This window comes from Lampris incognitus, chromosome 3 (genome assembly GCF_029633865.1).
Source record: "Lampris incognitus isolate fLamInc1 chromosome 3, fLamInc1.hap2, whole genome shotgun sequence".
NCBI lineage: Eukaryota > Metazoa > Chordata > Actinopteri > Lampriformes > Lampridae > Lampris > Lampris incognitus.
Genome location: NC_079213.1, coordinates 57,583,247 through 57,598,536, shown reverse-complemented (window position 1 = coordinate 57,598,536; position 15,290 = coordinate 57,583,247). Strand labels below are relative to the sequence as shown.

General features: G+C 45.7%; 1 protein-coding gene across 2 annotated transcripts in view; it reads left to right on the top strand.

Moving 5' to 3' along the window:
* Window positions 1-352: 352 nt before the first annotated feature.
* The window catches only part of trappc8 (trafficking protein particle complex subunit 8), a 104,429-nt gene continuing 89,491 nt past the window's right edge, over window positions 353-15,290 (top strand). For both annotated transcript variants that reach the window (XM_056276306.1, XM_056276305.1), the window contains exons 1-5: window positions 353-572; window positions 4,230-4,439; window positions 4,907-4,996; window positions 9,882-10,056; window positions 13,425-13,578. In XM_056276306.1, coding sequence (XP_056132281.1) covers window positions 416-572; window positions 4,230-4,439; window positions 4,907-4,996; window positions 9,882-10,056; window positions 13,425-13,578 — 786 coding nt within the window. In that variant the 5' untranslated portion in view covers window positions 353-415. The remainder of the gene's footprint in view (window positions 573-4,229; window positions 4,440-4,906; window positions 4,997-9,881; window positions 10,057-13,424; window positions 13,579-15,290) is intronic.

Below are 15,290 nucleotides of genomic sequence, written 5' to 3'. Positions count from 1 at the left end.
AGGATGTTGTGTTACTGTAAAGCCCCTTGAGGAAAATTATAATTTGTGATTGACAAATGGAGGGGTTGGGCTAAGTGTGAAAACAAAGAGGACTGAATTCTTTTGATGTTGCTTCACTATTTAGTTCACTTAAAAAGAACTGAGTTCGGTTCCGTTTAAAAGCACCATATGTGAAAACACCTTTAGGGACACAGTACACACAGGATTGATGCTACACATTCTGGTACAGTGGGTGGCGGTATTCATCATAAAACGTTTGACCGCAACTGCCAGAAATCCCGCGAAGAAGAAGAACATCTGTGTCACATGACCGCTTCACTGCTCCGCAGAAGCGGATATATCAGTAGGAAGAGTCAATATGGCTTTTGTCTGCTAAGGATAGTTTGCTTTGTAACAGCCCGTCTTCGTGTCCGTGATGGCTCGGTGTGTCCAGTCTGTGCAGGAGTTCATCCAGGACTCGTTTGTGCCGAAGGTGGCCGTGTTATGCAGCGAAGACGCGGAGAAAGTGACTCGCAAAAACAACCTGAATTTCGCCGAGTTGCTCAGGCCCTTCTGCCGGCTAACATCCGAAGGTAAGGTGTAAGCAGTAGTGCTAGCACGATACTGCGTTAGGGCCGGGGGTCAGGGCTTTTTTAACGATTGACAGGCTGCAGGAAGGGCACGTAACTCCAGCAGCTCTAATGTCCTCGCAGGCTAACACGTTAGGTAACAAGACTACAGCGACTGTCTGACGACAGGGAGACGGGTAAGCAAAGTTCATAGCTAGGCCTGCTCTTCAGTTCCTCGGCAGACTTGTCTGAGAGGGAGGACCGACACCACAGTAGTCAGCATTTGTTATGCGATCCCCCCTTTCTTCAACTGAATGTCTTCTGGCCAGCCAGCCTGTCTAACGTTGACATACAGCCATAGCAGCCAACGTACTGCTAGCTAAACAGCTAAAGGCTAGCTCGACTGTAGAATCAGCCCACGCAGGCCCGAAGTCCAATACATTAGTAGGCAGGTCAAACGTAATCCGGCGCTCTCTGAAAAATACCAGTTAATAAGTGAAGAGTGCTTTCTATTCCTGCCTCTAGTTGCATTTTCGCATATCACACATTGTTTGAAATTTCAAGATTTAATTAGCTCAATATTTTTCCTTTCGCTTACCGTTATCAAAAAAGCAAACTTTGTAGGATGTCGAAGAAGGTTGAATCAGTTCATCTGGACACAACGCTTATTGACAGATACGTGTCATCACTCAACTAAGTGACCTGTTCAGACTGAAGATGATCATCACTTGGTGGCCTGCCTGCACTCTCTTCTCCACCTCTCTGCTGCACTCCCCATTACTTCAAGCAGTTGACCCCAAGTATTTAAACGCAGCCACCTTCATCAGCCGTACTCCTTGCATCCTCACCATTCCACTGTCTTCCATCTCGTTCATGCATAGTATGTATCCCATCTTGCTCCTTCTGAATTTCATTCCTCTTCTCTCCAGTGCATACCTCCACCTCTCCAGGCTCTCCTCAACCTGCACCCTACTCTCGCTACAGATCATAATACAATCCGCAAACATCATGGTCCACGGAGACTCCTGCCTGATCTCGTCTGTCAACCTGTCCATCACCATTGTAAACAAGAAAGGGCTCAAAGCTGATCCTTGATGTAAAGGATCTTGACCTTGAACCCATCCATCATTCCTAGTGCACTGTCACACTGCCCTCATACATATCCTGCACCTCTCCTACATACCTCTCTGCCACTCCTGACTTTCTCATACAATCCCACCCCTCCTCTCTCAGCACCCTGTCATATCAGAACGGACAGCCGCGGTAGTGTTGCTTTTTTTCTTCTTCCACAAACCAATATGAATTTTCACACTCGAATGTCTGTTTTTTCTTTCTTTCACAATTCGGTTATATATTCGAATTTGGAAAATTCATAGACAGCCCTAGCGCCTACCAGAGGGGAGGAGTTAGAACAGGTTATCACCAGGGTGCGATGGGTCTGCAGTGATGTGATGCCTGCCCATTTCCTGACTCTGGAGACGTATAAGTCCTGAATAGAGGGCAGGTTGGCACCAATGATTTTCTCTGCAGACTTAGCTGTCTGTTGTAGTCTGTCCCTGTCCTGTTTGGTGGCCAGACCAAACCAGACAGTGATGTATGTGCAGAGCCTGGATTATTGCAGAGAAGAACTGAATCAGCAGTTCCTGAGGCAGGTTTGAATTTATTGAGCTGGCAGAGAAAGTACATCCTCTGCTGGGCCTTTTGATGATTGTGTCTATTTTGGATGCCTACCCTAGGCCCTGGTGGAACCCAAAAATCTGTAGGTTTCATTGCAGACACTGTTTTGTTGAGTATGGTGGGGGGGCAGTGTTGGGGGGGGGGGCTCTTCCTGAAGTCCAGTCGTCTCCACTATTTTGAGTCTGTTCAGCTCCAGGTTGTTAATGGCTGCACCAGAGGGCCAGCTGAAAAACCTCCCGTCTATATGCAGACTTGTCACCATCCCGGATGAGGCCAATGATGGTTGTGTCGTCCGCAAACTTCAGGAGTTTAGCAGATGGGTCACCTGAGGTGCATTTGTGTAGAGTGGGAAGAGTAGAGGGGAGAGCACACATACCTGGGGGGTACCAGTGCTGATTGTCTGGGAGCTAGATGTGATTTTCCCCAGCCTCACCTGCTGCCTTCTGTCAGGAAATGTTTAATCCACTGGCACATGGGGGTTTGTACACTGAGCTGGGTGAGTTTGGAGTGGAGGATATCTGGGACGATGGTGTTGAACGCTGAGCTGAAGTCCACAAACACAACCCTTGCATGTGTCCCTGGGGAGTTGAAGTGTTGGAAGATGTAGGTGCAATCCCATGTTGACTGTATCCTCCACTGATCTGTTTGCTCAGTGGCCAGACTGCAGGAGGTTGAGCAGGGGGCCTGTGATTTCCTTCAGGTGGGCCAACACCAGTCTCATGAAGGTTTTAATGACCACAGACATTAGGGCAACAGGCCTGGAGTCATTTAATCCTGTGATGGGTTTCTTCATGCCACTGCAACCGGAGGTCTCTAGGCAGATATGTCTATGGCCAATATCTCTAAAACTCTGCAAGTCACACCAAAACGATCTAGTTGGATAAATAGCACTACATGTATGAGAAAAAACATGCATTTTTGATTTTGGGGTGAACTGTCCCTTTAAAAAAAATTGTTTTTGCCCCATATTTCCCATTCAACTGACTTAAGCATTGATAAAAATCTGGCAGGAGAAAAAGTCCTTTCTGTCTGTGTGTGCATTAATTTCCCTTATTCCAGTAGGTGGGAAAATGGGTGGTTTGTCGCCAAGTCTAAGCACCTGAGAAGGGGAGATGCGTACGCCTGGCAGAGATCTGCACTGTACTGAGTGCACTCCTCTAGTCGCAAAAGTAATAAAAGCAAACACACTAGGAAAATGTGAGATGCACCTTCAACAGCTTACGGTCCGTGTTTTGAAGAGCTCTGTAGGACCTCTTATTTTCTTTGTAATATTAGATTTACCAGTCATTTTACTGGTCAGTCTTCGTTCCAACCCTCACCTATGGTCATGCGCTTTGGGTAGTGACAGAAAGGGTGAGATCGCGAATACAAGTGGCTGAAATGAGTTTCCTCTGTAGGGTGTCTGGGCTCAGCCTTAGAGATAGGGTGAGGAGCTCGGACATCTGGAGGGAGGTCGGATAAGAGCCACTGCTCCTTCACGTCAAAAGGAGCCAGTCGAGGTGGTTCAGGCATCTGATCAGGATGCCTCCTGGGCGACTTCCTTTGGAGGTTTTCTGGGCACGGCCAACCGGGAGGAGACCCCGGGGTAGACCCAGAACTCGCTGGAGGGACTACATGTCCAATCTGGTCTGGGAACACCTTTGGATCAGCCAGGAGGAGCTGGAGGGCGTTGCTGGGGAGAGGGACGTCTGGAGTGCCCTACTTAGCTTGCTGCCACGGGGTTGCTTGCTCCTACTCCCAATAAAATAAGAGCGATTGGCAGGTGTGTGGGCATGCGAACGTTTCACACGCACATAGTGTGCAAAACGTGTGCCCTACTTGGTGCCCTACTTAGCTTGCTGCCACCGCCACCCGACCCCGGAGAAGTGGCTGAAGAGTAATGGATGAATATTAGATTGAAGAATTTTTGAACAGTCTCAGTGTCATGCCTTGCATTGAATTCTATTTGTTGAATTGAATTCATAAATCCTGTTTGGTCTGTTCAATTGTTGTTGTGTTTTGCAGGACACCTACGAGACCCCAACAACCAGCTACAGCCAGTGAAGAATATACGCATCAGTATCAACAATATAGTCACGTACCCGTCTCCTGCCTCTGGTACCCTCAGCTCTGCCCAGCGTAGACTGCTTAGCGAAGTGGTGTTATCGTGCCAGCCATCAGAAGGGGGCGGGGCCAACGTGATCACAGCAGGAGACTATGACCTTAGCTTCAATGGTGGGTGAGATATGGGACTGTTCTCCATGCTGTACAAAACAAAATGTGCCACACGTACCAAATGTAAAATACACACCACATGTATTTTTCATGCTCATGAATTTAAGTCCCAGTCATCGGACTGGAATTCATTATCGAACTCTGTTACAGTTTCTTTGGAACAAAAGCCTTTGGGAGTTTTTGTTCAAATATTTTAATTGCAAAGTTACAAGCAAAAGCGGTGACTTTAGTAGTAGCCTTGTATCTCAGATAATTACTGGTGAATTTGGATATAAAATGAATTTTCCATGATCTTAACTTAGTGCTATGGTTTACCAGTTCTTTTGCAAGTCAGACAGATATAGTTTAACTCAGAAACTCTGATCTTTGGCTAATCGTGTCCAGCAAGGTTAAAACTGGATGGAGCCTCTGGTATGGGTGGGTTGCTCTGTGCATTTGTCTTATGTCTCATTTTTGTGTGTCTCCAGCAACCACGCCTTGGTTCGAAGCCTACAGGGAGAGCTTCCTGCAGTCAATGTCTGCGTCCGACCACGAGTTCCTCAATCACTACCTCGCATGTATCCTTCTGAGAGCACGCACTCTGGAGCGTTTTTACCTCTGTTAGTCTGTTACCGCTCCTGTCTTGAGTTTCATACATACTACCACTAGGGCTGTCACGATCATGACATTTTAGTTGACAATTAATTGTCATACAAATGATCGCAATTAATGACTTAATTGGTATTTTTTTTGTCCCCCCCTCCCTTTTTTTTTTCCTCCCCAATTGTACTTAGCCACTTATCCTATTTTCTGAGCCTTCTGTCTTTCCAAGTTCGACGTATTGGGTGGGGTGGTGGATCCGTAGATGTTTTTTTTTTTAAACTTGTGGTATTAGTGCTTTTGACTGCCACCTTTTTGCTGCAAATCTGACAAATGGCCTCCTCCAAGTTCTTGGGCTCTCCTTTTTATTCGGGCTTAAAACCAACGTGTGCCACAGCGCCACTGTGCTGTTTGGCTTTGCAACTACGTCCATAATGTTGATATCAGCACATGCTCGTCTAAATGCAGTCATCGAATATTCTAGACTATTCTAGAATAGTCTAGACTATTCTAGAATAAGCCTCTTAAGATAAACAGTTTGTTGGCGCTAATTCACCACTCGTGTGCCAGGGGCACACAAAATGACATCATTACCAGAGCGCCAGTCAAACAGCAGACAGTGGAAAAGGAGGTGGAAGTAGTGATGAAATATGACATGTCTGTTACTTTCATCCAGCTGTTGTTATACAAATGAATGGAAACGATTCTGCAAAATGCTGGCAGTCAGGTCAAGTAGTCGTGATCAGGAAGTTATGCAGTAATTGTGACAGCCATAGGTACAAGCTGACCTCACCTGTACCGTACTAAGGTCCACCCAGTCTAAACATCAGAAGCGGTCTAGTTGGCTAGAGTACCCTAAAACACCTGTGTGTATGTCCTGGGTCTCTGAAATGTTAAGCTACTGTCTCTGCTTGTATTGTTGTGCCGCCAGAGCTGGTGTTGTGTTGTGGACTCTGTCCGTGATGTTTTTTAGCTGGCTAGCGGCAACATCCTTCTGTCTTCAAATTCAAGTCATTTTTTTCTCCAAACGCACAATACTGTGTTACTGGCAATGAAATGCTAAGGCATCAGTACAAATTCAAAAAATGCTAAATGAAGGGTGTCCAGGTGGTGTAGCAGTGTATTCCGTTACCTACCAACACGGGGTCGGCGGTTCGAATCCCCGTGTTACCTCCGGCTTGGTCAGGCTTCTCTACAGACACAGTTGGCCGTGTCTGCGAGTGGGAAGCTGGATGTGGGTATGTGTCCTGGTCGCTGCACTAGCGCCTCCTCTGGTTGGTCGGGGGCGCCTGTTCAGGGGGGAGGGGGAACTGGGGGAATAGTATGATCCTCCCACGCGCTACGTCCCCCTGGTGAAACTCATCACTGTCAGGTGAAAAGAAGCGGCTGGTGACTCCACATGTATTGGAGGAGGGATGTGGTAGTCTGCAGCCCTCCCCGGATCAGCAGATGGGGTGGAGCAGAGACCGGGACGGCTCAGAAGAGTGGGGTAATTGGCCGGATACAATTGGGAGAAAAAAAAAAAAAAGGTAAAGTATGACTTAAAACAGATTGTTAAATCTACGAATCAAAAAATTAGTAAAAAGAAAATAAACAATTATAGAATTGCAGTATTTACTGTTCAGTATGAAAAATGGGAAATTAAAATTAAAGTAAATTTAAATACTCAGAGAGAATCAGAGCCAAACTAGACAAATAACAAAGACTTGAGGCGTGAGTAAGTTTGTTCCTTGCTTAGTTTCCTTGTTTTTCCAGCTTTCTTTGTCTTGTTTTTTTGTTTGTTTTGATTTTTTTCCACCTTTTTTTCCCCAGTCGTACTTGGCCAATTACCCCACTCTTCCAAGCTGTCCCGGTCTCTGCTCCACCCCCTCTGCTGATCCGGGGAGGGCTGCAGACTACCACATGTCTCCTCCCATACATGTGGAGTCACCAGCCGCTTCTTTTCACCTGATAGTGAGGAGTTTCACCAGGGGGACGTGGCGCGTGGGAGGATCACGCTATTCCCCCCAGTCCCCCCTCCCCCCTGAACAGGTGCCTCAACCGACCAGAGAAGGTGCGAGTGCAGCGACCAGGACACATACCCATATCCGGCTTCCCACCTGCAGATGCCGTGTCTGCAGGTGGGAAGCCACAGTTGTGTCTGTAGGGATGTCTGGCCAAGCCGGAGGTAACACGGGGGTTCGAACTGAAGATCCCTGTGTTGGTAGGCAATGAAATAGACTGCTATGCTACCCGGACGCCCCCTTTCTTTGTCTTGTTGTAAAACTGAAACAACACCATACTACATCTGACTACAGTTAGTTGTCCATTTGTTTATTTGCTTCCATTCATGTTACTAGTACACTATAGAATCAGAACCATGTTTATTGGCGATGTAGGTTTGCACACACATGGAATGTGACTCTAGTTTCGTGGCTCTCTGTGTACTTAACATAGAATAACACTACAACACAACAATCTTCACATATATACACAAGGATTGACTTATACAGATGAAATAAGAGGTGATAAAGTGCAGTGGTGCAGATAATATATCAGAGATGCTGAAATAGATGATATCAGGTTACGTACATACATGTCTGAGGTAGATGAACATGACAGTGTACCAGTTTATGTACAATGTACAATACAGTATATACAACATGTACAGTACAGTATATACAGCATGGTTGGATTTGACAGTGTTAAGTGTTCATTTGAAAGACAGCCCGCGGATAGAAACTGTTTTTATATCTGGTTGTTCTGGGGTACAGTGGTCTGTAGCGCCTACCAGAGGGGTGGAGTTGGAACAGGTTGTGACCAGGGTGTGATGGGTCTGCAGTGATGTTTCCCGAGTTTGGAGGTGTTTAAGTCCTGAATGGAGGGCAGGTTTGCACCAATGGTTTTCTCTGCAGACTTAACTGTCCATTGTAGTCTGTCTCTGTCCTGTTTGGTGGCCAGACCAAACCAGACAGTGATGGATGTGCAGAAGACACACTGGATTATTACAGTGTAGAACTGAATCAGCAGTTCCTGAGGCAGGTTTGAATTTATTGAGCTGGCAGAGAAAGTACATCCTCTGCTGGGCCTTTTTGATGAGTGTCTATTTTGGATGCCTACCTTAGGTCCTGGGAGATTGTGGAACTCAGAAATCTGTAGGTTTTCACCGTAGATACTGTTTTCTTGAGTATGGTATGGGGGGGCAGTGTTGAGGAACTCCTCCTGAAGTCTACTGTCATCTCCACTATTTTGAGCATGTTTAACTCCAGGTTGTTATGGCCGCACCAGAGGGCCAGCTGATCAACCTCCTGTCTATATGCAGACTTGTCACCATCCCGGATGAGGCCAGTGGTGGTTGTGTCGTCTGCAAACTTCAGGAGTTTAACAGACGGGTCACCTGAGGTGCAGTAATTTGTGTAGAGGGAGAAGAGTAGAGGGGACAGCACAGATCCCTGGGGGGCACCAGTGCTGATTGGCTGGGTGCTGGATATGATTTTTCCCCCAAGCCTCACCAGCTGCCTCCTGTCTGTCAGGAAGTTTTTATTCCACTGGCAGTCTTGCAGATGGGGGCTGGTACAGTGAGCTGGGTGAGTTTGGAGTGGAGGATATCTGGGACGATGGTGTTTAACGCTGAGCTTAAGTCCACAAACAGGACCCTTGCATATGTCCCTGGGGAGTCAAGGTGTTGGAAGATGTAGTGCAATCCCATGTTGACTCCATCATTCACTGACCTGTGTGCTTGATAGGCAAACTGCAGGGGGTCTAGCAGGGGGCCTGTGATTTCCTTCAGGTGTGCAAACACCAGTCTCTCGAAGGATTTCATGACCAAAGACATTAGTGCAATGGGCCTGTAGTAATTTAATCCTGTGATACAGGGTTTCTTGGGGACTGGGATGATAGTGGAGCTCTTGAAGCAGGAGGGGACTTCACACAGTTCCAGCGATCTGTTGAAGATCAGTGTGAAAATGGAGGCCAGCTGGTCAGCACAGACTTTAAGACAGGAGGGTGACACGCCACCTGGGCCCGGTGCCTTCCTGATCTTCTGTCTCTGGAAGAGTTGGTGCATGTCTTCAACAGGGATCCTGAGTGTGGGTGGGGGTTCGGTGGGGAGGGGAGAGGGGCTGGCAGGGAGTGCAGTTGGTTGTGTATTGTGGCTAGAGAGGGTGAGGGGTGTGAAAGTTTGCTTTTCAAACCTGCAGTAAAACCCATTTAAGTTGTCAGCCAGTTGCTGGTTCCCTGCAGTGTGAGGGAGTGATTTCCTGTAGTTCGTAATGTCTTTCAAACCTCTCCAGACTGATGCTGGGTCATTGGTAGAAAACCTGTTTTTCAACTTTTCAGAGTAGCACCTTTTTGCCACTCTGATCTCCTTTGTGGGTGTATTTGTGGCTTTCAAAGAAAGTTGAATCAGTTCATCTGGACACAACGTTTATGGAGAGAAATGTTTCATCACCATCTGAGTGACCGCCTCAGTCTAAACTGACTGCAGGTATCCCCACCCTTATAAACTTACTGCAGGTATCCTCACCCTTATAAACTGACTGCAGGTATCCCACCCTTATAAACTGACTGCAGGTGTCCCCACCCTTATAAACAATACAGTGGCATAACGATCCAAACCAAAGACCAGTTTTATATGCAGATAGGCGTGACCATTTACTAGAGTTTCAATGGCCATGTGAACTATTCACAGAGGATTTGGGAATGTTTGCAGTCCACCAATGTTTGCAAAGTCTCCTGAAAGGCCACTGTATTCGTACATGTTTAGAGCAAATGCATGTGTTAATGGGTAAAAACAAAGCCATGAATTTCTCTATGTTCAAAACCCTTTATAAGCACACAATACGTAATTTCTTGTTGACTCCTTGACAGCCACACCCTCTGCAGGTCTGCTGGTGGTGTCTTCTGGTGAGGCGGTGCCAGTAGACCAGTTCCTCAAGTTGTCCCAGGAGCAGCACAGGATTCAGCACAGTGGAGAGTATACAAGCCCTAAGTGGTTCATCCCCAATACGCTCAAATATTATGTCTTACTGCATGATATGAGCGAGGGTGATGAGCAGAGGTACGTCTAATACATTGTGTTTGCATGCAGATAGGGGTAAATATGCAGGTGGGAATGTAATTAGTTTTGAAATGGAACACACACCTAGAGATACACACTCAAACATGTATACTGCTCAAAAAAATAAAGGGAACACCTAAAAACACAATATAGACCTCGATGAATGAAATATTTCAGCTGAAAATCTGTATTTATTAGACAGAGGAATGTGTTTAGAGCAAAATAACCTAAGAATGATCAATGGAAATCAAAATCATTAGCCCATTAAGGTCTGGATTCAGAATCATACTCAAAATCAAAGTGGAAAATGAGAACATAGGCTGATCCAACTTCTGTGGAAATTCTTCAAGACGATTCAAAATGAGGCTCAGTAGTGTGTGTGGCCTCCACGTGCCTGTATGCACTCCCTACAACGTCTGGGCATGCTCCTGATGAGATGACGGATGGTCTCCTGAGGGATCTCCTCCCAGACCTGGATCAGGGCATCGGTCAACTCCTGGACAGTCTGTGGTGCGACATCGTGTTGGCGGATGGTACGAGACATGACGTCCCAGAGGTGCTCGATTGGATTCAGGTCTGGGGAACGTGCAGGCCAGTCCATAGCATCAATGCCCTCGACATACAGGAACTGCTGACACACTCTGGCCACATGAGGACGAGCATTGTCATGCATGAGCAGGAACCCAGGGCCCACTGCACCAGCATATGGTCTGACAATGGGTCTGAGGATCTCATCCCGGTACCTAATGGCAGTCATGGTACCTCTGGCTAGCACGTAGAGGTCTGTGCGGCCCTCCAAGGATATGCCTCCCCAGACCATCACTGACCCACCGCCAAACCGGTCATGCTGGAGGATGTTGCAGGCAGCAGAACGTTCTCCACAGCGTCTCCAGACTCTCTCACGTCTGTCACATGTGTTCACTGTGAACCTGCTCTCATCTGTGAAGAGCACAGGGTGCCAATGGCGAATCTGCCAACCAAGATGTTCTCTGGCAAAGGTCAATCGGGCTGCACGGTGTTGGGCTGTGAGCACAGGCCCCAATTGTGGACGTCGGGCCCTCATACCATCCTCATGCATTCTGTTTCTCACTGTTTGAGCAGAAACCTGCACATTAGTGGCCTGTTGAAGGTCGTTTTGTAGGGCTCCGGCAGTGCTCCTCCTGTTCCTCCTTGCACAAAGGACCAGATAGCGGTCCTGCTGCAGGGTTGTTGTCCTCCTGCGGCCCCCTCCACGTCTCCTGGTGTACTGGCCTGTCTCCTGGTACCTCCTCCATGCTCTGGACACTGTGCTGGGAGACACGTCAAATCTTCTTGCCACAGCACGCATTGATGTGCCATCCTGGATGAGCTGCACTACCTGAGCAACTTCTGTAGGTTGCAGATACCGCCTCATGCCACCTCTAGTGGTAAGGGCACTAGCAAAATGAAAAACTAACCAAAGATCGGCCAGAAAAGATGAGGACAGGCAAATGGTCTGTGGCCACCACCTGCAAATCCATTCCTGTTATAGGGGTTGTCTTGCAAATTGTCTAATTTCCTGGTGGAAATTAGACAATTTACCAACGGGTGAAATTGATTCACAAATCAGTGTTGCTTCCTAACTGGACAGGTTGATATCTCAAAAGTGTGATTGACTTGGAGCTACATGTCATTGCTTATGTGTTCCCTCTATTTTTTTGAGCAGTGTATATTAACAGAAATGGTTATGAAAAGTAACAAATATGGGTGGTCTTTAAACTAGGAATTTTTTGAAAATCAGAAAGTAAACTGAAAATCACAAAGTAAACTTTTAACTTTTTTTTAAAAGTAAAAGATCAGTCAAAGGAGCAGAAAAGTGTAAACTATTTTGTTGTAAATGCCATACTCATTACACCTATGCTTAAAACTATCTTCAGATGTTGTTATTATTATTATTATTATTATTATCATTGTTATTAATAATAAAGAGTAACTAATCCCTAGAACATTTTTGTGATTTTGCTGACATCTATGGGTTAAAAACCACCTAAAGTTTAAAAGGATGCCAGGCTGGTCTTGGCACGCTGTGATGTAAGCATAGCGCAGTAAACACAGCTGCAGCCTGCAGCTAATAACAGAACAACCAAGGCAGTCATTATGAACGTTTTGGATTTTCAAAGTTTAATAACTTTGTGGGGGAAAAAAAAAGATACAGACCTGTTGCTCCCTGAATGCTCCTAAAATTGCATATATTTGCATTAAAATGCGTTTTAGATCAATTGTACAAAAAATTTTTTTTATGAGAAGATCTACCTAAAATGACCATGAGCAGTCAAAATGACTGCCGGTGTTTAAACTCTATATTCTGACAAGATAAATACCCAGTTGCAATATTAATGCATTACATATGTTAGTATGTCTGTTTTGAAACTAACTGACACCAAAATTCACATTTTAACAACTATAATACTATTTTTAAACAGTTTAAACTTCAGAGACATGGTTGAACTTGAATAGCAAAACTGAAAAAGGGAAAATATTACCTGAAAAACAAAATGGACAACACATATTGCTAATAAAGTCCACGAGTGTGTGGTGTATGTGTGTGTATGTGTGTGTATGTTTGTGTTAGCACTCAGCTTTTCACAGTCCATGAGTGTGTGGTGTATGTGTGTGTATGTGTGGGTGCTCTTCATTCAGTACCCCGGTACAACAGCAGGCTGGTATGTGAAGTGCTGCAGTGGAGTCATCCATGCTACAGGAGTAAACCCCTACAGGAAATCAACGTCCACAGTGCTGTTGTTTTTTGTTTTTCTTTCCCTTTTGTATCTCTCTAAGTGGGAGAGTACTGCTGGCGCAACCCTGTATGTCTGTGTTGTGTTTATCTGTTGTCTTGTTTCACCCTGTTTATTGTAAAGCGACTTCGAGTGTTAGAAAAGCGCTATATATGTTTAATTTATTATTATTATTATTATTATTATTATTATTGCCAACATGTCTGGTTACAGACGCACCATGACTACCACCGAGGCATTGCAGTATTTACAGGTGTTGGACAGCGGACATTTTAAATTGTTTGAAAAATAGTATTATAGTTATTAAAATGTTGATTTTGGTGTCAGTTAGCTTCCTAACAGACTTACTAACATATGTAATGCATTGATATCTCAGTTGGGTATTTATCTTGACAGAATATAAAGTTTAAAAACCAGCCGCCATGTTGACCGCCCATGGTCGTTTTAGGTAGGCGTGAAATCCCGGTCATTCTTGTGTTAATAATGGCTCTGTTGGATGTAGGTGTTCTGGCACACCTAACAGTAAAACAAGCAGTAACAGTAGTCAGTAGTACTTTCAGTATGGTTCTTTGGCATACCTACACATGTGTATTTTTCCCGTCCTTCCTCTCACAGGGCAGACACTGTGTATGAGGATATGAAGCAGAGGTATGGTGCTCAGGGCTGCTACCTGCTGAAACTGAACTCTCATACCATCATAGCTGGGGCAGATGAGCAGATCCCAGATCCCTGGAGTCAGTACCTGCAAAAAAACAACCTACACAGCCAGGTAAGCAGCCTAGCACTTACTGGGACGTCTAGATCCCCTCAGTGAGGAGTACCTAGTCAGGAAACCATGGTCCTGTGGGTTGTGTTCAGAAGGTTAGAGGAGGTCTGAAATGTAGTTTCTGACCAAGTCATTTAAGGGTTTGAAAACAAACAACTGAACCTTTAAAGAAAAACTGTTCTGAAGCTCGTGGGGAGCCAGTGGAGAGCAGAAATTGCAGAGGTTATTGTTATATATTTTTACAATTTATTTATTTCTTGTATAGTTTGGGTCTACTTGTCTGGCCCCTTAGAGGGAAGGGTCACTGTAAATCAATGCAAAGTTATTCTCTTTTTTTTTGGACCCCCCCCTTTTCTCCTCAATTGTACTTGGCCACTCTTCCAAGCCGTCACAGTCTCTGCTCCACCCCCTCTGCCGATCCGGGGAGGGCTGCAGACTACCACATGTATCCTCTGATACATGTGGAGTGTGAATTCTTTTGTGTCATGTTCAGTATTATGTGTGGAAATACAAATCTTATCTCTGAGGTGAGGAAATGCATTGTGGTCTCACTGGCGGTTGCACACGGGGGAGCTAGTGTATCTTCTGGTACCTTGTTCAGGAAGGCGTCCACTTTCTTGCTAGCTTCAGCCAGCTGTGTTGGTGGTGAGTCTTTGAGACACAGGCTTCCGAATTTCTCGATTTGAGTGATGATAAGCTATTCTTGTCGGCCACTAAAAACGTGTGTACAAACAGGGGTAATATCTGTGATTTTTATTTTCCGGTGTCAGGTTTCACAAAACAACTCTCTACACCGCCGTCTTTGTTGAGAGCCCAGGTCCGATCCTTTCTCTGTGTTTATTGTCCTCACAAGAGGATATTTGTTTTCAAATTTTGTAGAGCCTCACATACAGTAAATACCTGTACACATACTATACATACAGTACAACATACCAGTACACATACTATACATACAGTACAAGGACAGGGTGGCAACATGGCAACTTGGTTCAGAATGGCAGAAGGAACAAAGCTCCTTTTAAAGCGGTCTCGTCTCCAGGCGAGGGACCTGTACCTGCGACCAAATGGAAGGAGTGTGAAGAATGGATTAAGGGGGTGAGTGGGATCCTGAGTTATGGGTAGTGCTCTACGTATCACGGCTTTGCTATTGAGGTCTTATAGGTTGGGGGTAGGAAGGCCAGTCGTTATGGATGTACTGTGCAAGAGACAGACGAGCTGGTTCATATTGGTAACTGTTAATATGGTGAAGAAACGGGGAGCGCTTGATTGGTATGGGCTGAATTATACTTTTGTACAGTAGAAGAGAATGTGTGTTTCAACAGAAAGTGCCTTTAATTTACAAATGACAGAGTCTTTGTTGACCTGAGGTGGGACATGACACCAGTGACCCCTGTCTCTATCCAGGGGGTCAGTGTGAACACTGTGGAATACTATAATTACCTGGGGGTGTATATAGACAATAAACTGGACTGGGCTAAGAGCATTGATGCCCTCTACAAGAAGGGACAGAGCCGTCTCTACTTTTTGAGGAGGCTGAGGTCCTCAACATCTGCCAGACAATGCTCAGGATGTGGTATGACTCTGTGGTGGCCAGTGCTGTCCTGTTTGCTGTTGTGTGTTGGGGCAGCAGGTTGAGGGTAGCGGATGCAAACCGGCTCAATAAACTGATCCACAAGGCCGGTGACATTGTGGGGGTGGAACTGGATTCTCTGGCG